General features: G+C 37.4%; 1 protein-coding gene across 1 annotated transcript in view; it reads left to right on the plus strand.

Moving 5' to 3' along the window:
• The window catches only part of TMCO1 (transmembrane and coiled-coil domains 1), a 52,558-nt gene that overhangs the window by 20,672 nt on the left and 10,296 nt on the right, over positions 1-21,590 (plus strand). The window contains exon 6 of the mRNA XM_047784024.1: positions 9,461-9,605. Coding sequence (XP_047639980.1) covers positions 9,461-9,605 — 145 coding nt within the window. The remainder of the gene's footprint in view (positions 1-9,460; positions 9,606-21,590) is intronic.

The following is a 21,590-nucleotide window of genomic DNA, read 5'->3' on the forward strand; positions in this document are numbered from 1 at the left end:
TACCTCCAGTCAATTCTCTCCCTACCTGTTAAGGGCCTACTTTTGCCAGGCATTCTAAGTATTAGAATATAACAAATAAGATATGTTTTCTGCCCTCAGTAATATCGAAATTTTATGGGGAGAAAAGACAAATAAATAAATACATGGATGGATGTTACAGATATGTGTCTGTGAAGTATAGTAGGCAGAAAAAAAGGAAGTGGTTATTTTTACCCTGGTGAAGGACTAGAGAGAATGTCCAAAATGGTTTTAATGCAGAATTTCCACTTAACTGATGACTGCTAAAATCATAGATCTTTAGAGCTGAAACAAACCTTTGGAAGAGTAAATAACTTGCCCAAGGGATCTAGAAGTCTCATAATTTCTAATTTCTAATTCTAAACTCAGTATTCTCTTTTCACTGCTATACTGTCTCTCATTTCTTAGGTATATATCACCATGGATTATCAGACAAACCACTGAAAGGTTTTATAGTTAACTAGTAAGTTTCATTGGTGTAACTCAAATATTCATAAGTTTGTCACATTCTGGACAGTACAGAGCTGGCTAAATACTCTTTTTTTTTTTTTTTTTTAAAGCTATTTAGGGTTGCACCCCATGGCATATGGAAGTTCCCAGGCTAGGGGTTAAGTCAGAGCTGTAGCTGCTGGCCAACACCACAGCTACAGCAACCTGGGATCTGAACCACATCTGCGACTTACATCACAGCTCATGGCAATGCCAGATCCTTAACCCACTGAACGAGGCCAGGGATCAAACCCGTGTCCTTATGGATACTAGTCAGGTTGGTTACTGCTGAGCCATGATGGAAACTCCCTACTCATCCATATTTTTAAAATTTGATGCTTAACTGCTTATTTTTTTAAATAATATTTTTATAGGTTAGTGATGTGTGTGTATAGTTATTCTTACTGGTCTTGGCTTTGCTATGTGATAACTACAGCAAATTTGAATCCTTCCTTTGTTTAAAGTTCAACATTTGATTTTATTCCTTGGTCTTATGTACAGATGGGTTCTAATGAAATAGACTGACTAAGAAGTAACTGTGGGGAATATAGCCAATCTTTTATAATAACTCTAAATGGAATATAATCTTTAAAAATTGTGAATCATTATGTTGAACACCTAAAACTTATGTAATATTGTAAATCAGCTGTACCTCAATTTAAAAAAAAAGAAAGGATGGTGGCCATTTCTACCAGTAGTAGTGTGGCTTTGTACTCATGTGATTTCCTTTCTTAATGTTATTTGTGAACATATTGCTGTATGAAAGGGGCATCTGCTTCAAATATATTATTTTCCCCCAAGGTGGAACCTTTTTCGTTACTTTTTTCCTCTAATTATTGAAATAATACATTATTTCTGGAGAAATTCCAATAATAAATAAATGTATAAAATATAAAGTAAAAATCACTCTGCCTTCCTCAAATAGAGTAAATGTCCTTCAAGATTTGTACTTTTTCACTCTGTGTACAAACAGATATTTGTATATATTAATTTTCATACCCCTAGATGATTATTTTGTAACCTGTGATAATTTTTTAAATACAATAATGTAACTCTTACATAATCATTTTTAATGTCGTAAGTATTCCATTGAGTGGATGCACCCTAACTTTTATATAATCTTCTATTAATCTTCACATAGAATATTCAAGATAGTTTGTACACCAGTGTATACTTATTTTCCTCAGGTATATCATAGAAGTATTGCTTGGTTAAAATTTTGATAGAAATTGTTCTCTAGAAAGGTTTTATTAATTTATATTTTTAGATTATTACCCCCCAGTACTTGTGAGTGATTCTTTCTCCATATACTTGTCATCACTAGGAATTATATATCTGTTTAATATTTGTAAATCTAATAGTTGAAAAATAATATTTCTTTTACAATTTACATTTTTTGTGAGATTTAGCATCTTTTCATATACTTACGTTTTTCCTTTATTTTCTATTTCTAAGAATTTGTTATGTTTTGAGACTATTAAACTCTCTTTTTGGAGCTATATGGAAAATATTAATTTTTATGTCTAATTTGTTACTCTTCTGTTTTATAAATGATGCCTTCCTCATACTGGGTTTTATAAATTTTTTTGTGTGTCTCTTTTTTTTTTTTAGGGCCCTACCCGTGGCACATGGAGGTTCCTATGCTAGGGGTCAAATCAGAGCTACAGCTGCCGGCCTGCATACCACAGCCTCAGCAACATCAGATCCAAGCTGCGTCTGCAACCTACACCACAGCTCATGGCAACGCCAGATCCTTAACCCACTGAGCAAGGCCAGGGATCAAACCAGCATCCTCATGGATACTAGTCAGATTTTTTTCCCCTGAGTTATGACGGGAACTCCTAAATTTTTTTCTTTCTATTTTTTATATTTAAATTTTGTTTAATTTCTTCATTTTCAGCTTTACTAAATTCTTGGCCATTGTCAATATCAGGTAGTGAATAAATAATACATATTTTCCCCAATGATTTGAAATGACTTATTATATATCAAGTAGCTTCCTAAAGCTTATGCAGTAGGTCTTAGCCAGGAGTATGTTTCAGAATAAAAGTTTAAAAAAAGAATTTTCTTTCTTTTTTTTTCTTGTTTTTTTTTTGGCCATACCCACAGCATGTGGGCCTGGGGAGCCATAGCAGTAACCTGAGCCATAGCAGTGACAATGTCACATCCTTAACTGCTAGACCACTAGGGAACTCCAAAAAAAAAAAAAAAAAGGAATTTTCTTATACTAGTAATATACAAATACTTCTAAAAAATTCAAACAATGTAGAATAAAAAGTAAAAATGGGAGTTCCCACCATGGCGCAACAGAAATGAATCCAACTGGGAACTATAAGGTTGTGGATTCGATCCCTGGCCTTGCCTAGTGGGTTAAGGGTCTTGTGTTGCCATGAGCTGTGCTGTAAGTTGTAGATGCAGCTTGGATCTGATGTCGATGTGGCTGTGGTGTAGGCTGGCAGCTGTAACTCCAATTAGACCCCTAGCCTGGGAACCTCCATATGCGAGGTTAGGCCATGAAAAACAAAACAAAAAGTCAAGGTGAACCCAAATGAGTTGAAAACTTATGTTCATGCAGAAAGAAACCTGTACACAGATGTTTACGGCAGCTTTATTGATAATTGTCATAATTTGGAAGGAACCAAGATGTTCTTAAATGGGTAAATGGATAAACTGTGGCTTGTCTAAATGGTGGAATATTATTCATTGATAAAAAGAAGTGGGCTTGGGCATGCAAAGAGGAACCTTAAATGCATATTACTAAGTGAAAGAAATCAACCTGAAAATCTTACATAGTATATATAACATTCTAGAAAAGACAAAACTATGGAGACAGTAAAAAGATCAGTGGTTGCCAGGGGTTAGATGTGAGGGAGGGATGAATAAGCAGAGCACGTAGAATTTTTAGTGTAAAACTGTTCTGTATGTTAATTAGTGGTGATAACATGTTGCTATATGTTTATTAAAATCCAAGAGTGAACCCTAATTAAACTATGGACTTTGGGTGATAATGAAGTGCCATTGTAGGTTCAGCAGTTTACAGTTATGAATAATGCTTCTATAAACATCCGTATGCAGGTTTTTGGTTTTTTTGTTTGTTTGTAGGGTTGCATCCATGGCATATGGAAATTCCCAGGCCAGGGGTCAAATAGGAGCTACAGCTGCTGGCCTACACCACAGCCACAGCAATGAGGGATCTGTGTTGCATCTGCAACCTATACCACTGCTCACAGCAACACTGAATCCTTAACCTACTGAGCGGGAGTACAGAGATCGAACCCGCATCCTCATGGATACTAATCAGATTCATTTCCACTGCACCACAATGGGAACTCCTGTGTACAGGTTTTTGTGTGTGAACATGTTTTCAACTCCTTTGGATTGATACCAAAGAGCACAATTGCTAGGCCGTATCCATGTTTTTATTCTGTTCTTTGTGTCCTGAACAGTTATATATGTATATATTTGTGACTAAGACTGTGAGTACCTAGAAGTTAAAGGCTATATATCTATTTTTATAAATGGGCATATGAAATTCAATGTCTAGTACATATTTTGATTGTATTGAACAATATTCATTCTTTACCAAAATGTCTCTTAGTTTCACCTTGATCATCTGTTTATTGTAAAATGGAATGCATTATGTCTAAAATCCATTGTATTTATTTTTATTTTTATTTATTTTTTTTGTCTTTTGTCCTTTTAGGGCCGCACCTGCGGCGTATGGAGGTTCCCAGGTTGGGGGCGTCTACCCAACAGCCACAGCAACGCTAGATCCAAGACACATAATGTGATCTATACCATAGCTCACGGCAATGCCGGATCCTCAACCCACTGAATGAGGCCATGGATCGAACCCGCAACCTTGTGGCTCCTAGTCAGATTGATTTCCACTGCCCCATGACAGGAACTCCATTTTTGTTTTTTATTTATTTATTTTTTTGCCATACTCATGGCATGCAGAAGTTCCAGGTAAGGGATTGGACCCTCATCACAGCAATGACTCGAGCTACAGCAGTGACAATGCTGGATCCTTAACCGCTAGGCTGCCAAGGAGCTCCTCTAATGTCTATTTCAGTCTTAAAAGTTATTGAGAAGTCAGATTAGACTAAAATAGAAAGGATTTGGGGAGCTCCCATAGTGGCACAGTGGAAACTAATCTGACTAGGAACCATGAGGTTTTGGGTTCAATCCCTGGCCTCGTTCAGTGGGTTAAGGATCTGGTATTGCTGTGAGCTGTGGTATAGGTTGCAGACATGGCTCGGATCTGGTGTTGCTGTGGCTCTGGCGTAGGCCAGCAGCAACAGCTCTGATTGGACCCCTAGCCTGGGAATCTCCATATGCCTAGGATGCGGCCCTAAAATGACAAAAGAAAAAAAAAAAAAAAGGAAGGATTTGAGCTCCTAGATTGCCAGAGAAGCCATAGGAGGCACCAGATTTAGCTATTTCCCTTTGGTTTCTCTTCCTGGATCATTTCCATAAATCTGAAACAGTATAATCTTTGAATTAGAAGCAATCTTAAAAGTCATTTAACACATTGCTTCTGTGCTAATACAGAAATCTCTCCAATATACTGTAGCAGATAATTTTCCATCCTCTTTCTAATTACTTTTAATGATGAGAGGCTTAAGGGTTTCTGAGATAATAATACAGTTTTGTTGAGTAGTTTTTAGGGTTTAAAAGTGGTTGCTTTTACTGAGCCAAAATAAGCTTCCCTGTTGTTCTGTTCATGAGTAGTGGTCCTGCTCTCTAGAATTGCAGAATAAGTACACTTGAAGAAATAACTGACCTATTATACGCCATCTCTCTCCTCCTTTTTCTTTTTGTTTTTGTTGTTGTTGTTGTTTTTACTTTTTAAGGGCCGCACCTGTGGCATATGGAGGAGGTTCCCAGGCTAGGGGTCTAATTGGAGCTGTAGCCGCCGGCCTACACCAGGGCCACAGCAATACCAGATCCAAGCTACGTCTTCGACCTACACCAAAGCTCACGGCAACGCCGGATCCTTGACCCACTAAGCAAGGTCAGGGATCAAACCCGCAGCCTCCTGGTTCCTAGTCAGATTCGTTTCTGCTGTGCCATGACGGGAACTCCTCCTTAGTTATTTTCATTATTAGGCTAGGCACCAATTCACTTAGCTATTCCTAAGGCCATCTTTTAGTCTCCTGGAAAAATGAATTCAAAGGAATTTTTTTTCCTCCACGTTTGTGGCTGATTTAAGGTCTCATGCACGGTAAATGTTCAGTTTCACATAAATGAATAACATAGGACATAAAATTTTTTTCTTTTTTAAAAAGCTTTTTCCAGCTTTATTGAGATACTTAATTGATACATAGTATAGAATATTGTGTATGTTTAAGGTATACAGAGTGACAATTTGATACCCATATATATTGCAAAATGATCACAACAATATGGTTAGTAAACAGATCCTTTATCTCACGTAAATATCATTTTGTGGTGGTAGTGGTGAGAACATGTAAAATTTACTCTCTTAGCAACTTTCAGGCATATAATACAGTATTAACTATAATTACCATGCTGTACATTAGATACCTAGAACTTACTCATTTTAAAACTGGAGGTTTATACCCTTTGACCAACCTTTCCCCATTCCTCCTCTGGTAACCACCAATTTAATTGTCTATTTCCAAGGTCAACTATTTTATTTATTTTTATTTTTTTGCTTTTTTTAGGGCTGCACTTGTGGTATATGGAGGTTCCCAGGCTAGGGGGTGAATCAGAGCTACAGCTGCTGGCCTATGCCACAGCCACAGCAATGCCAGATCTGAGCTGCATCTGTGACCTACACCACAGCACATGGCAGCGCCAGATCCTTAACCCATTGAGCGAGGCTAGGGATTGAACCCATATCCTCATGGGTACTAGTCAGATTTGTTATTGCTGAGCCACAGTGGGAACTCCCTGAGTTCAGCTTTTTCAAATTACACATTTAAGTAATATTGTACAGTATTTGTCCTTCTCTGTCAGACTTGTTTTACTTAACATAGTGCCCTGAAGTTTCATCCATATTGTCACAAATGGCGAGATTTCCTTTTTTTATTTCTGAAAAATATTCCATCGTTTATGTACAATATATATATTACATTTTCTTTATCCATTCAGCTGTCGGTGGATGCTTAGGTTATTTCCATATCTTGGCTATTATGAACAATACTGCGGTGATAGAGAAGTACAGATCTCTTTGAGATAGTAGTTTATTTCAGTTCCTTTGGATAAGTACCTAGACATGGGATTTCTGGGTCATATGGTGGTTCTGTTTTTAATCTTTTGAGATACATCCATACTGTTTTCCATAGTTACTATACCAATTTACATTCCCACCAGAGGTACACAAGGATTCTCTTTTCTCTACATCCTTGCTGGCATTTGTTGTCTCTTGTCCTTTTGATAATAGTCATTCCAACAGGTGTGAGGTTTTGCTTTACATTTCCCTATGGTTAGTGATGTTGACTACCTTTTCATGTACTTCTTGGCCGTTTGTATGTCTTATTTGGAAAAATGTGTATTTAGATCCCTTGCCCACTTTTTAATTGGATTATTATTGTTGTTATTATTAATGTTGTTGTTGTTGTTGTGTTGTTTGTTTTGTCTTTTCTAGGGCCACATCTGCGGCATATGGAGGTTCCCAGGCTAGGGGTCTAATTGGAGCTGTAGCTGCCAACCTACGTCAGAGCCACAGCAATGAGGGATCTGAGCCACGTCTGCAATCTACACCCCACAGCTCACAGCAATGCCGGATCCTTAACCCACTCAGCAAGGGCCAGGGATCCAATGCACAACCTCATGGATCCTAGACAGACTCGTTAACCACTGCTAATAATAACCATGTTGTTATTATTTGCTGTTGAGTTGTATGAATCCCGTGTATGTTTTGTATATTAACCCCTTATTAGATATATAGTTTGCAAATATTTTCTCCCACACCATAGTTTGCCTTTTCATTTTGCTATTTCTTTTGCTGTGCAGAAGCCTGCTTTTTAAATTTTTTTTTATTTTTTTGTTTTTTAGGGCTACACCTGCAGCATATGGAAGGTCCCAGGCTATGGGGTTGAATCGGAGCTGCATCTGCTGGCCTGTGCCACAGCCCCAGCAATGCCAGATCTGAGCTGCATCTGTGACCTACACCACAGTTCACAGCAGTGCTGGATCCTTAACCCACTGACTGAGGCCAGAGATCAAACCCACATCTTCATGGTTTCTTGTCAGGTTCATGACCCACTGAGCCAAAATGGGAACTCCCCAGAATCTTTTTCATTTGATGAGTCACATTTATTGATTTTTTTTTTTTTTGCTTGTACTTTTGGTATCATTTTTAAGTCCTTAATCCATTTTGAGTTAATTTTTATGAGTGGTATATGATAGGGGTCTAAGTATCATTCTTCTGCATGTGAATATCCAGTTTTCTTGCACCATTTATTGAAGAAGCTATCCTTTTCCCCATTGAGTATTCTGGGCTTCCTTGTCAAATATTATTTGACTGTATATGTGTGGGTTTACTTCTGGGCTTTCCATTCTACTCCATTGGTCTACATGTCTGCTTTTATGTCAGTACCATATTGGTTTGATTACTGTAGTTTTGTGATATAGTTTGAAATCAGGACCTTTGATGCCTCTAGCTTTGTTCTTTCTCAGGATTGCTTTATTTAGGATCTTTTTTTATTCCATATTAGTTTTAGTATTGGTTTTTTTCTATCTTTGTGAAAAGTAGAGTTTTGACGGAGACTGTATTGAATCTATAGATGGCTTTGGACAGTATGGACATTTTAGCAATATTAATTCTTCCAGCCTTGACCATGGATATCTTTCCATATATTTTGTGTTTTCTTCAGTTTCTTTATCAGTGTCTTATACTTTTGAGTGTATATATCTTTTTTGCTTCCTTGAATAAGTTTATCCCTAAGTATATTATTGTTTTTGATTCCATTGTAAATGGGATTTTTTTTTTTCAGGTCATTCATTGTTGGTATATAGGAATGTTGATTTCTATCCTGAAACTTTACTGGATTTATTTATTAGTTGTAGAAGGCTTTCTTTTTGGTTACAGTTTCAAATTTAAAATAGCAAGGAGCATGAAGACAATCTAAGATAAATTTGTTGGGTGTGTATGTTAGCAATAGGAGAGGTAAACACTTTGGGCTCTATTTATTCCAGCCCTCTTTTCGCAATTTAACTCCAACAGAGGGTAGTAGAGTAGCATACCTAGAAAGCATACTGTTTATAGCATATAACAAGAAAATATTGGAACAACTGTGTATCATACTTCTTGTGAGCAAATGAGAATATTTCTTCCTGGAAAAGTTATTATTTTTGTTTTGCTTTTGTAAGGTTAGTAGAAGGGAAAGATTACTTCAAGTAGATTTTAAAGTATTTTTGTCATATCCAAGTAATGACATTTTGTGATTGAGCTCTTTCCTATGTAAATATATGCTAGGAAGGCAGTTGAAAGTAGTAAGTGGATAGTCATGCATATATAGAGAACATGTCAGTATTCTTTGGAGTTCAGCTGTATAAGAAGCTCTTTACAACCACAATATAGTTATTTTCTATAAAAATACTTGTGTTAACATATAATGAAAATTGCTACCTTTTAAGTGATTTGGTAAATATTTTAACATTTCTCAGTTTTTAATTTATAAAACAATAAATATTGATGTAATCTCTAGACAAAACCATTTTATGGCCCATAATAATTTTTCAGTGTTAAGGGATCCTGAAAAAATTTAAGAACCATTAGTTTAGAAAAAGGTTGATTGGAAAAAAATCTAGGCCCTTCTTTATATCCCTGTACTGCAAGTCTCTTTTTAGAATGTCACCCTTTCTTTGTTTTTTAGAGATCAAGGGACTTAAAGTTCTATTTCTGTCCCAGATTCTTCTCTGAAACTAAGAAGCTTGTCAGTCTTCCAAAAATAACTGTTCTTTGTTTTTTCCTTTTTAGATTTGATGGTAGAGTGGTGGCAAAGCTCCCTTTCACCCCCCTTTCCTACATCCAAGGACTGTCTCATAGAAATCTGCTGGGAGATGACACCACAGACTGTTCCTTCATCTTCCTGTATATTCTCTGTACCATGTCAATTCGACAGGTGAGTGACCACATCCATTATTTAAGGTGTATATCCTTCCTTGCTGTCATGCTGTAAATTAGTCTACTTCTGTAATACTGAAAGAATCTACCTCTTGCTACTGAGATCTTTCAGTTACTTGATTTAGAATTTCAGTATATTGGAGTTCCCATCATGGCTTAGTGGTAACAAAGCCAACTAGTATCCTGAGGACACGGGTTCAATCCCTGGCCTCACTCATTGGGTTAAGGATCTGGCATTGCCATGAGCTGTGGTGTAGGTTCCAGATGTGGCTCAGATCTGTCGTTGCTGTGGCTGTGGTGTAGGCTGGCAGCTGCAGCTCTGATTGGATCCCTAGCCTGGAAACATCCATATGCCACCGCAGGTGTTGCCCTAAAAAGCAAAAAAAAAAAAAAAAAAAAAAAAAAATTAAAAAATTTAGAATTCCAGTGTATTATCTAAGACTGCTTTAAATGTGTGTTGGTTTAAATTACTCATCCGAAGGAATGGGAAGTAGCCATAAAATCAAACACTGTTTCCACATCCCATTTTTAAAGTTCTCGGTTTGTTTTGTTTTGTTTTTTGTCTTTTTCTCCTTTTAGGGCCACACCTATGGCATGTGGATGTTCCCAGGCTAAGAGTCTAATTGGAGCTGTAGCTACCAGCCTCCACCAGAGCCACAGCAACGCCAGAGCCGAGCCACGTCTGGGACCCACACCACAGCTCACGGCAACACTGGATCCTTAACTCACTGAGCAAGGCCAGGGATCAAACCCACATCCTCATGGTTCCTAGTCAGATTTGTTTCCACTCCGCCAGGACAGGAGCTCCAAGTTTGTTCTTTATTGCAGCTATTTAAAGGTAGAAAAGTAAAGAGTGGGGTTTGTCTTCTCACTCATTTCTTCTTTATTTATTAGTGTATATTTATTATACACTAGTGCCTTTTGGCACTTCAGGTGACTTTAAGTTATTCACTGTTTTTTTTTTTTTTAATTAAGTTATTCACTGTTGAGATGAAGTCTAGTTGTAGAATTTACATTCGAGCAACATGATCAAACGCTGATAGTGAAAAAGAAAGAGTGGTATAGGGTTTTGAGAGCCTAGAAGAGAAGCATGACATTTAATTAGTGGGGAATGATTCAGGCAGAAACTTTGAAAGAATGAAGTGATTTTTAAGATGGGATTTTTTTTTTTAATTAAAATATAGTTGATTTACAATGTTGTGCCAATTTCTGCTGTACAGCAAAGTGACTTGGTCATACATATATATACATTCTTTTTTAAATATTCTTTTCCATCATGGTCTGTCCCAAGAGACTGGATATAGTCCTGTGCTATACAGGAGAACCTTGTTTATCTATTCTAAATGTAATAGTTTTCATCTGCTAATCTCAAACTCCCAGTCCATTCCATTCCCCACCCTGGCCCTGGCAGTCACAAGTCTGTTCTCCATGTGTGTGAGTCTTTTTTTATTCTGTAGATAGGTGCATTTGTACCATATTTTAGATTACACTTATAAGTGATATCATGTGGCATTTGTCTTTCTCTCTCTGACTTAATTCACTTAGTATGAGAATCTCTAGTTGCATCCATGTTGTGCATTGAGATTGGATTTTTAAAAGTAAAAGAGGTTAATTAAAGTCTCTGGCTCAAGAACCGTTGATATTTCAGAGCTTGATTCAGGTTTTGAGCATACTGCCATTCAGCAGGCATTGTAGTTGGGAGGCTGACACATGCAATAAATATGAATGTGTTGATCATTTCAGTGTTTGTTACATAAATGAGACCTTCAGAGTTGTTTTTCTCCTTTTTTTTACTTTATTTTTTTAAATTTGCTTTTTAGGGCCGCGCCCGCTGCGTATGGTTTCTAGGATAGGGGTCAGTCACATCGGAGCTGCAGCTGCCAGCCTACACCACAGCCACAGCAACGTGGGATCCCTAACCCACTGAGCAAGGCCAGGGATCGAACCTGCAACCTCATGGTTCGTAGTCAGATTCATTTCCGCTGTGCCACAACGGGAACTCCTCTCCTTCTGAACGCTGTGTATAGCAGCAGGTTTTTTTGGTTGGTCTGGCACGTTGGAATCAATAGGAAATGGAATCATAGTTTAAAGCTCACAAAGATCTTTATGATCTTACCACTTAATTTTTCCCTGCCTCATCTCTTACCTCATGCAACACTCTAGCCATTCTGACTTGCCTAACAGGTTCCATGTTCCACTCACCAGACTTAGACTTTCTGTGAATGCCTTCCTTCTATCTGGATGCCTCCTGCCTTCTTCTTTTGCATATTAAATATAACTAAGTTTGAAGGGCTTCCTGGGATCACTTTCTGACACTTACTGCATTTTGTAGGATAGATGTGAGTGGGACATGACCAGATGCAGAAGTACCAGAGACTATTACTGTAGTCTAGCTAAAAGCCAACATGGTCTAAACTGTTACAGTGAGGAAAGGGATGCAAAGGAGGGGACAAAGTTGAGAAATGCATAGGGGTAAATCAGCAGATCTTAGTGATTGATTTAATGCAAGAGAGAAAGGAGACACTAAGGTGGTTTCTACATTATGACTTTGGTGACCAAATGGAGGGTGGGAATAGAGGAAAGAAGAGTAGGTTGGTTAGAAGACATGCTGTTTCAGGTGCTTGTGGGGCAGCTGAATGTGTATGTCCACCAGGAAGTTGTATTCTTGTATAGCTGAGGTGTCTACTACATTTTTTGAAATGCTTTAGCATTTTTGCTTATCCAAAGGTGAAAGCCAAGACAGTGACAACATAGATCTCTTTGTTGGTTTAACAGAGGTCCATCGATAACTAGAACATTTGTCTTAAACTTGATTGAATATGAAATATTAAAATTATAGCTAGAAAAAGTTGATGAACTACAATGATATGTACATTCTACTTTAACAGAGAGGAATTCTATTTTAATTACATACAGATGTTACTACTTTATTTGTAATGGCTCACAATAGTGATTTTAGATGTACCATTTGCGCTGCTGCCTGGTCATTGTTACCTAGAAATCACCAAAATCAACATCTGAAACTGTAAGTTTTTTTTTTTTTGTCTTTTTGCTATTTCTTTGGGCCGCTCCCACGGCATATGGAGGTTCCCAGGCTAGGGGTCCAATCGGAGCTGTAGCCCCCAGCCTATGCCAGAGCCACAGCAACTCGGGATCCGAGCTGCGTTTGCAACCTACACCACAGCTCACGGCAACGCCGGATCGTTAACCTACTGAGCAAGGGCAGGGACCGAACCTGCAACCTCACGGTTCCTAGTCGGATTCATTAACCACTGCGTCACGAAGGGAACTCCTGTAAGTTTTTTTTTTTTTAATATTGAGGCTTTAATAAACATCTTTTAGTAATTGATAGAACAAACAGATTAAAAAGGTACTAGACATATAGAAGATATAGAAGACCTGAACAACATGTAGAAGATATAGAAGACCTTAACATGTAAAACTAACAGGACCTAATAATTGCAAAATAAATGTTTTTTTTTTTACAAGTAACCATGAAGTACTTAGCAAAATTGATCATTACTAGCAATGAAACCATCTTAACATGTCATAGGATTCAAACAGTATTCAGCTAGTTCCCAAATCAGAATGGAATTAATCTAGAAAGCGGATAAAACGAACAAATACCTGAAAATCCCCAGATGTTTGGAAATTAAGAAACAAATTTCTAAATAGAGAAATATGCTTCATAAAGTGAATTCCAGTAAAAATTAGAAAATGTATTAAACTCAATTTGAATAAAAGAATTATATATATCTCAACATGTGAGACGAAGCACAGATACGCTTACAGAGAAATTTTAGCCTAGGGAATTCCCACTGTGGCGCAGCAGAAACAAATCTGACTAGGAACCATGAGGTTACAGGTTCGATCCCTGGCCTCGCTCAGTGGGTTAAGGATCCTGCATTGCTGTGGCTGTGGTATATAGTCCAGCAGCTTGTAGCTCTGATTCGACTCCTAGCCTGAAAACATCCATATGCTGCCAGTGTGGCCCTAAAAAGCAAAAAATAAATAAATAGATAAAATAAAAATCCTTTTCCAAAAATTACATTAACATCGGATTTTAAAAAAATTTCATTCAGTATAGTTGACTTACAATGTTGTATTAGTTTCAGGTATACAGCAAAGTCAGTTATACATATAGCCATTTCTTTTTTCCCATATAGTTTAGTAGATTTCCCTGTGCTATATAGTACGTCCTTGTTTGTTATCTATTTTATATACAGCAGTATGTATATGTTAATCCCGTCTTCCTAATTTATCCCTCCCCTCCACAGTTTCCCCTTTGGTAACCACAAGTTTGATTTTGAAATTTGTGAATTTGTTTCTGTTTTATAAATAAGTTCTTTTGTATCTTTTTTTTTTTTTGGTCTTTTGTCTTTTTGTTGTTGTTGTTGCTATTTCTTCGGCCGCTCCCGCGGCATATGGAGTTTCCCAGGCTAGGGGTTGAATTGGAGCTGTAGCCACCGGCCTACACCAGACCCACAGCAACGCAGGATCCGAGCCGCGTTTGCAACCTACACCACAGCTCAAGGCAACGCCGGATCGTTAACCCACTGAGCAAGGGCAGGGACCGAACCCGCAACCTCATGGTTCCTAGTCGGATTCGTTAACCACTGTGCCACGACGGGAACTCCTTTTGTATCATTTTTATTAGATTCTACATGTAAGTGATATCATATGATATTTATCTTTGTCTGATTTAGTATGCTCATACTAAGATTAGCACTTAGTATGCTAATCTCTCAGGGCCGTCTGTGTTGCTGAAGATAAAATATTTCATTCTTTTTTATGGCTGAGTAATATTACATTATATCTATATACCACAACTTCTGTACCCATTCTTCTGTTGATGGACATTTGCTTCCATGTCTTGGCTACTGTAAATAATGTTGCAGTGAACATCCGCATACGTGTATCTTTTCAAATTACAGTTTTCCTTGGATATATACCCAGGAGTGGGATCATATGCTAGTTCTCTATTTAGTGGGTTTTTGGGTTTTTGGTTTTTTTGGCTGCACCCACAGCATGTGGAAGTTCCTAGGCCAGGGCTCAGACCCATACCACAGCTGTAACCAGAGCCACAGTAGTAACAATGCCAGATTCTTAACCTGCTGAGCCACAAGGGAACTCCTACACTTAGTTTTTTAAAGAACCTCCATACTGTTCTCTATAGTACTACACAAAATTACATTCCCACCAAGCCAAAAAAAATTGTTTTTGAAAGGAGTTCCTGTTTTGGCTTAGTGGCCACTAATATCTATGAGGATGCAGGTTCGATCCCTGGCGTCACTCATTGGGTTAAGGATCCCAGCTGTGGTGCAGCTGGCAGCTGTAGCTCCAATTCGACCCCTAGCCTGGGAACTTCCATATGCCACAGGTGCAAGCCTTTTTTAAAAAAGAAAAAAAAAAATCCCACCAACAGTATAGGAGAATTCCCTTTTCTCCATACCCTCCCCAACATTTATTGTTTGTGGACTTTTTCATGATGGCCATTCTGACTGGTGTGAGGTTTTTTTTTTTTTTGTCTTTTGTTGTTGTTGTTGTTGTTGTTGCTATTTCTTGGGCCGCACCCGCGGCATATGGAGGTTCCCAGGCTAGGGGTCTAATAGGAGCTGTAGCCACCAGCCTACGCCAGAGCCACAGCAACGCAGGATCCGAGCTGTGTCTGCAACCTACACCACAGCTCACGGCAACGCCGGATCGTTAACCCACTGAGCAAGGGCAGGGACCGAACCCGCAACCTCATGGTTCCTAGTCGGATTCGTTAACCACTGTGCCACAACGGGAACTCCTGGTGGGAGGTTTTGATACCTCATTGTAGTTTTGATTTGTATTTCACTAATAATTAGTGAAAGCACATCTTCGCATGTGCTTTTTGGCTATCAAACTTTTTTTTTAATGAAATAAATGTTACAAATGATTATTGAGAAAGTTCATCAAGCTGATCTTTAAACTCCTTTCAAAAAATCTGATGAGGAAAAAAAAAAAGGAGTTCCTGTGGTGGCTCAGCAGAAACAATCTGACTGGTAACCATGAGGACACAGGTTCAATCCCTGGCCTCGCTTAGTGGGTTAAGGACCTGGCGTTACCATGAGCTGTGGTGTAGGTCACAGAAGCAACCTGGATCCCACATTGCTGTGGTTGTGGTGTAGGCCAGCAGCTACAGCCCCTAAGCTGGGACCCTCCATATGCCGAGGGTGCAGCCCTAAAAAGACCAAAAAAAAATCTGATGACGTGTATGTGTATCAGTGAATTATATCAGGTTTGCCATGGTCATACAGTGATCAGCAAACTTTTTCTCTAAGTGTCTAGATGATAAAATATTTTTACATTTACTTTTCAGACCATATTGTGTCTGTCACAACTACTCAACTCTGCCATTATAGTATGAAAACAGCCTTAGACAATATGTAAATGCATGAGTGTGGCTGTGTTCCAATAAAACTTTATGTACAGGAAACAGGCAGCAGGCCAGCCACAGTCTGCAAATCCCTGAAGGTTCAGGCAGAGACTGCTACAAACTCTGCCGGTATGGCATGAAAACAGTCCTGGACAATATGTATGTGAATGAGTGTGGCTGTGTTCCAGCAACACCTTATTTATGAAACCAGTAGACCAGCCATGCTAATTTCTGAGAACTAGAGGGTATAAAATGTGCTACAAAGTTAAAAGTAGGAATATCTACAGATACTAGACTGGTAGAGCTTAACGACATAATTGCTTATTGAATACAAAAAAGGGGAGAGGGAAGGGGCAGCACAAAAACACAGAATTCAATGTGTTTGTTTGCAGCCATGGCGTATGTATGCTCATATTGTTAATTTCCACTTATCCAGTTCTATACATTGAATAAGAGAAAAAAGTATATAGGGCTATAGTATAAGTATCCTGAGATAATAAAAATCTTGGGAAAAAAAATCACTGAAATGGCCTCCTTTTATAATTAGGTGCAAAGAGTTTCTGTACTGTTTTCCACTGTTTGTTAGTTTGTATACTGGAGAATTATGAATTTATATCCAATCTGAAATAACTTTAGCATTTGAAATATTACTATGGAATGTGTGTTTCTTTTTTTGCATTAAAATACTTGCTTGCTCTTGCTCTTTCCATGCTTTATTTTAATTTGTTGTTTTATTTACTTTTAGGATCTTAGGTTACATGGTAGTTAACTCTACATGCCTGTGAAATCAGCCATCATAAATTGAGGCTTTCAGATTATAGAATGCAGTATGAATCCCTCAATGAGGCAAAGAAATAGGCCAGTTGGTTTCCAGTTATACACTGAAGCATAACGTAATTTTGAGAGAACTTAATGAATTGTTTTTTTTTTGGTTTTTTTTGAATCGTGATTGGTCATATGCTGCCTTATAAGATTTTTTGTCTACTTGTAATTTTCATCTTCTGCTTTCCTCTCCAACTCTTTTAAGGGTTCTCAATTGTCTATATATACTTGAAAGTTTACACCAAGAAGGCTCATGTGAAACAAACAGTAGATACTGCACTTAAATATAAACTTATAAACTTGGCCAATTGAGCATACCATTTTTTACTCCCTAGAGCAAAGTATGAAAATTCATGTTTCCCCTAACATCTTGTAGAAATTGTCAAACTTGAGTTTTACCAATCTAATAGATAAGAATTGCTATCTCGTTATAGTTTTAATTTGTATTTGGATTGAGCATCTCTACTGTCTAAGAGCTATTCATATAGTTTTTTCTTTATTTGGTGGGTGAGACACTATGTTTTTTGCCTATTTTGCTATTAGGTTCTTGGTATTTTTATTAATTAATTAGATTTTAAGGAGATTAGCCCCTTTGTGTGATATGTTACAAATAATTTTTGCAAATCATCATTTTTGTTTCAGTTTTTCTTAGTGTGGTTTTTGCCATGCAAAGTTTTTAGAATTTTTTTTTCTTTTTTGGTTTATTAGTCTCTTTTGTTTTTTGGATTTTGGTTCATGGTTAGAAAGTTCTTTAGTACTCCAAAATTACAAAGAAATTCATCCTTGTTTTCTTTTAGTAAAGAAGGTTTCATTCCTTACATTTAAGTCATGGGTTGATACATTTGCAGTTGATACTGGTGTACCTTATTTATTCTTTCTTTGCTGTCTTTTACTTTGCCAACTATAATATGATTTTTATGAGGGAAAACATGAAAACATGGATTCATTTGAGATCATGGGTTGCCTACCTTTTTTTTTTCAAAGACTAAGAAGCTAGAGAGAGGGTCAAAAGAATACACTGGGGTAAATGATTATTCTTAATAGAATTGGTGTGTTTTTGAAAACAGTGAACCCCTGTCAGAAGCCTGATATTAGTATTTTCTCTGGAGGGCCTGTATGAATTGCTCTTTGAAATTTTAAAGTCTGTTCAGATCTCAGTGCAAGTGTTTGGTTGGGGTCACTCCTACTTTTTTCACATCTTGTATGATTAGGTCTTTTGGAATGCATGGGTGTCATAAGGTGGGCAGAGTCATCTGAACCCCTGGAGTGAAGGAATATGGAGGAGTAGCTCAAAACATGTGTCATGACTAATCTCAGGGTTTAAACTTGTCAGTCCAACTGCCCATGGTAGTTTTCCTGAGGAATCCTCAAAGCAATCGTTTGTTATACTCTGAAGCTACTTTCTGGTTTCCTGTGTTCAGTAATCTAGTGCTTTTAGTCTTTTGTGTTTATTGTGGTAAGGTAGACATAACATAAAATATACTGTTTAACCATCTTTAACTGTACAGTTCTGTGACGTTAAGTATACTGTATATTGTTGTACAACCATCACCACTGTCCATCTGTAGAACTTTTTCATCTTCCCAAACCGAAAATTTGTGGCCACTGAATGCTAGATCTTTTCCCCCTCCCCTCAGTCCCTGGCAGCTACCATACTACATTCTTCCTCTGTGAATTTGACCTCGTATAAGTAGAATCATACTTACTTTTTTTTGTGACCGGCATGTTTTCAAGGCTCATCCATGTAGCATGTGTCAGAATTTCCTTTCTTTTTTAAGGGCGAATAGATATTCCACTGTATGTATCTGCGACATTTTGTTTATTTGTTTGTCAAAGGACAATCGGACTGCTTCTTCTTTTTGGCTATTATGAGTAATGATGCTGTGAGCATGGTTGTATAAATGTCTGAGTTCCTGTTTTCACTTATTTTTGCATAGATACCTACCAGTAGAATTGCTGGGACATACCGTAATTCTATGTTTAATTTTTTGAGGAATCAACATAATGTTTACATAGCTACTCACTATTTTACCCAATACTGTTAATCTTTTTTTTTAATTTTCCCACTGTACAGCAAGGGGGTCAGGTTATCCTTACGTGTATACATTACAATTACATTTTTCCCCCAGCCTTTCTTCTGTTGCCCAATACTGTTAATCTTAAAGCTTCAGTTCACCACCAGCTTGAGATCATTTTCAAAAGAATACAAGTGATTTCTCATGCTTTTGTTTCAGTGAGTGAAAACCATAATTTCATTTAATCAGGGTTGATGTTTATGCTAAATGTGTAAGAACAAAGTGTATTTTATTCACCTCCAGCAATGGTAGAGTGGCTTTGCTTCCTTTTCTTTTTTTTTCCTTTTTTGCTGTGCCCCAGCATGCGGAAATTCCTGGGCCAGGGATTGAACCCATGCCACAGCAGTGACCAGAGCCACAGCAGTGACATCGCTGGATCATTTAACCACTAGGCCACCAGGGAATTCCTGGTTTTGCTTGTTTTAATGGGGAAGGCTTCACGCAGTAAATTAGAATATAGCATCTAGGAGAGTGAGAAACATTTTATTAATATCTTTAAAGTGTCAGTTTAATTGCTGGAGTAGATATTTTTATCACAAGTTTTCCAGAATTTATTTATTTTTTTCTTTTCTTTTCTTTTTTTTTTTTTTTTTTTTTTAGGGCCTCACCCACGGCATATGGGTTTCCACGCTAGGGGGCAAATCGGAGCTGCAGCTGCTGGCCTACCTACATCAGAGCCATAGCAGTGCCAGATCCGAGCCGCATCTGTGACCTATGCCGCAGCTTGAGGCCACATCGGATCCTTAACCCCGTGAGCGAGGCCAGGGATCCAACCTGCCTCTTCATGGATACTAGTTGGATTCTTAAGCTGCTGAGCCACAACCGGAACTCCCCAGAATTTATGTTTTTAATATCTTTTATCTGTGAAAGATTATGACTACATTTGCAAGTGTCAGTTAATAACATCTCTATGGTATTAACCAAAATCCACTTCTTTCACTAAATGGTGTAGGGTAATTAAATCAGCTAGCTCTAGTCCCTTCATGACATCATGACAGTAACCCAAGCACACACACACGCACACACACATGCTAAATAGATAAATAGATGAATAAATAGATACAGATTTTAAAAGTATCACTTTAAGAAAACTTCTAACTTTATCATTGTCATGTGACTATCATAACATGCCCCCCCTTAAGATGGAGGTATAATATTAGACTGAATTAAGGTATTTTTGCCCCTGTCTATAAGAGAACTTATTTTTCAAGGAGAAGCAGAAACTATACTGATCGTATACTAAATTTTAAGACACATTCCTACTTCAGAATCTTTAAAATTGTAGAGAGCAAGGAGGAATGAATTATACTGTTGAGGAAATACAGTATTTGGAGGTAAAACGCCAAAGTTTGATTGTTAAGCCACTTACTGGCTGAGTGTCTTTGGGGAAATTATAACCTCTCAGAGTCTCAGTTTTCACAAAGGTGAAAAGGGGTTTAGTGTACAAACTCACCACATTATGATAATCAGATGACAGTGGTATGGAAAGTTAACAGTTGTTCTTAAGGTGATACTTTTTTTTTTTAACCAATTAGCGCCTATCCCCACCCTTGGAGTATTTTTAAAATGAGTGTTTTTTTCTTAGCCCAAGATAGGACTGGTTTTTTTCTCCCCACAGGTTGAAACATGGTGATATGTCATATTAACTGAAAATAAATCTAATTACCTTTCCTGATTTTATCTTTCTCCTTTTGTTTACTTCCTTAATATGTAGTGATCAGTGATTAGCTGCCTTGACCTTCATATCACTATTTCCTTTGTGTGAATTTGTAGCAACGGAAATGGTAGGTCTGCCAGCTTTTTTCAGAGGTGTTAAGTTAGTCCGGGGTAGTGATGGAATTTAAGAACAAAAGGAAATTTTCTTGACTCCTAAAATTAAGAGACATGCTTTTTTATCTTTTCCTTTTCTTATTGTGAGTCAGTAGTGATTGAATAAATAGTCGTCTTCTCTATAGAAAGTGCTCTAAATCTTAGAGCAAATACAAGCAAACTAATCTGGTAAATAACTAAGGGAAAACTGGTCTATTCTTATAAATTTATGTGATAGTAAAAGCTTTGCACAGAATTCTCTTTGCTTTGAAAGCAAAAAGGATTAATGGTTCTGAGAAAAGTGGAAGAGTTTCTTACCTTTTTTTTTCTTTTGTTATCCGCAACTTTTTTTTTTTTTGGCTACATCTGCAGCATATGGAAATTCCCGGGCCAGGGATCTAATTCAGCCATAGCTTCAACCTATGCCACAGCTACAGCAATACCAGATCCTTAGCCCACTGCAACAAAAGCGAGAACTCCTGTCATCTGCATCTTGATATATAACTTTATGGATGTAATGACTATAACTTGAAGAAGTATCGATGAGAATTTGTCAATGTCTCCTTCAGCAGACGTATGTGATAAAAATAAGTAAATTTTATTTTTTATCTCATCCTTTTGGCTTTCCCAGGAAAAGGAATTTTGGTATGGCTTATTATATATCTGTAAAAACAGGTTGTAATTATGTCATGTCAGGATATCTTAAAGTGATCAAAATGATAGAAGGTCCAGATAGATGCCTGCCATCTCCTGCATCTCATTATTAATTTATGTTACATTATTTAAGGATTAGAACTTAATTTCAGCATAGCTCATCTGTAAGTAAGGTATTTTCATTTGTAGTATTTAACTTCAAATCGGAGAATGCATGATT

Source organism: Phacochoerus africanus, chromosome 6 (genome assembly GCF_016906955.1).
Source record: "Phacochoerus africanus isolate WHEZ1 chromosome 6, ROS_Pafr_v1, whole genome shotgun sequence".
Classification (NCBI taxonomy): domain Eukaryota; kingdom Metazoa; phylum Chordata; class Mammalia; order Artiodactyla; family Suidae; genus Phacochoerus; species Phacochoerus africanus.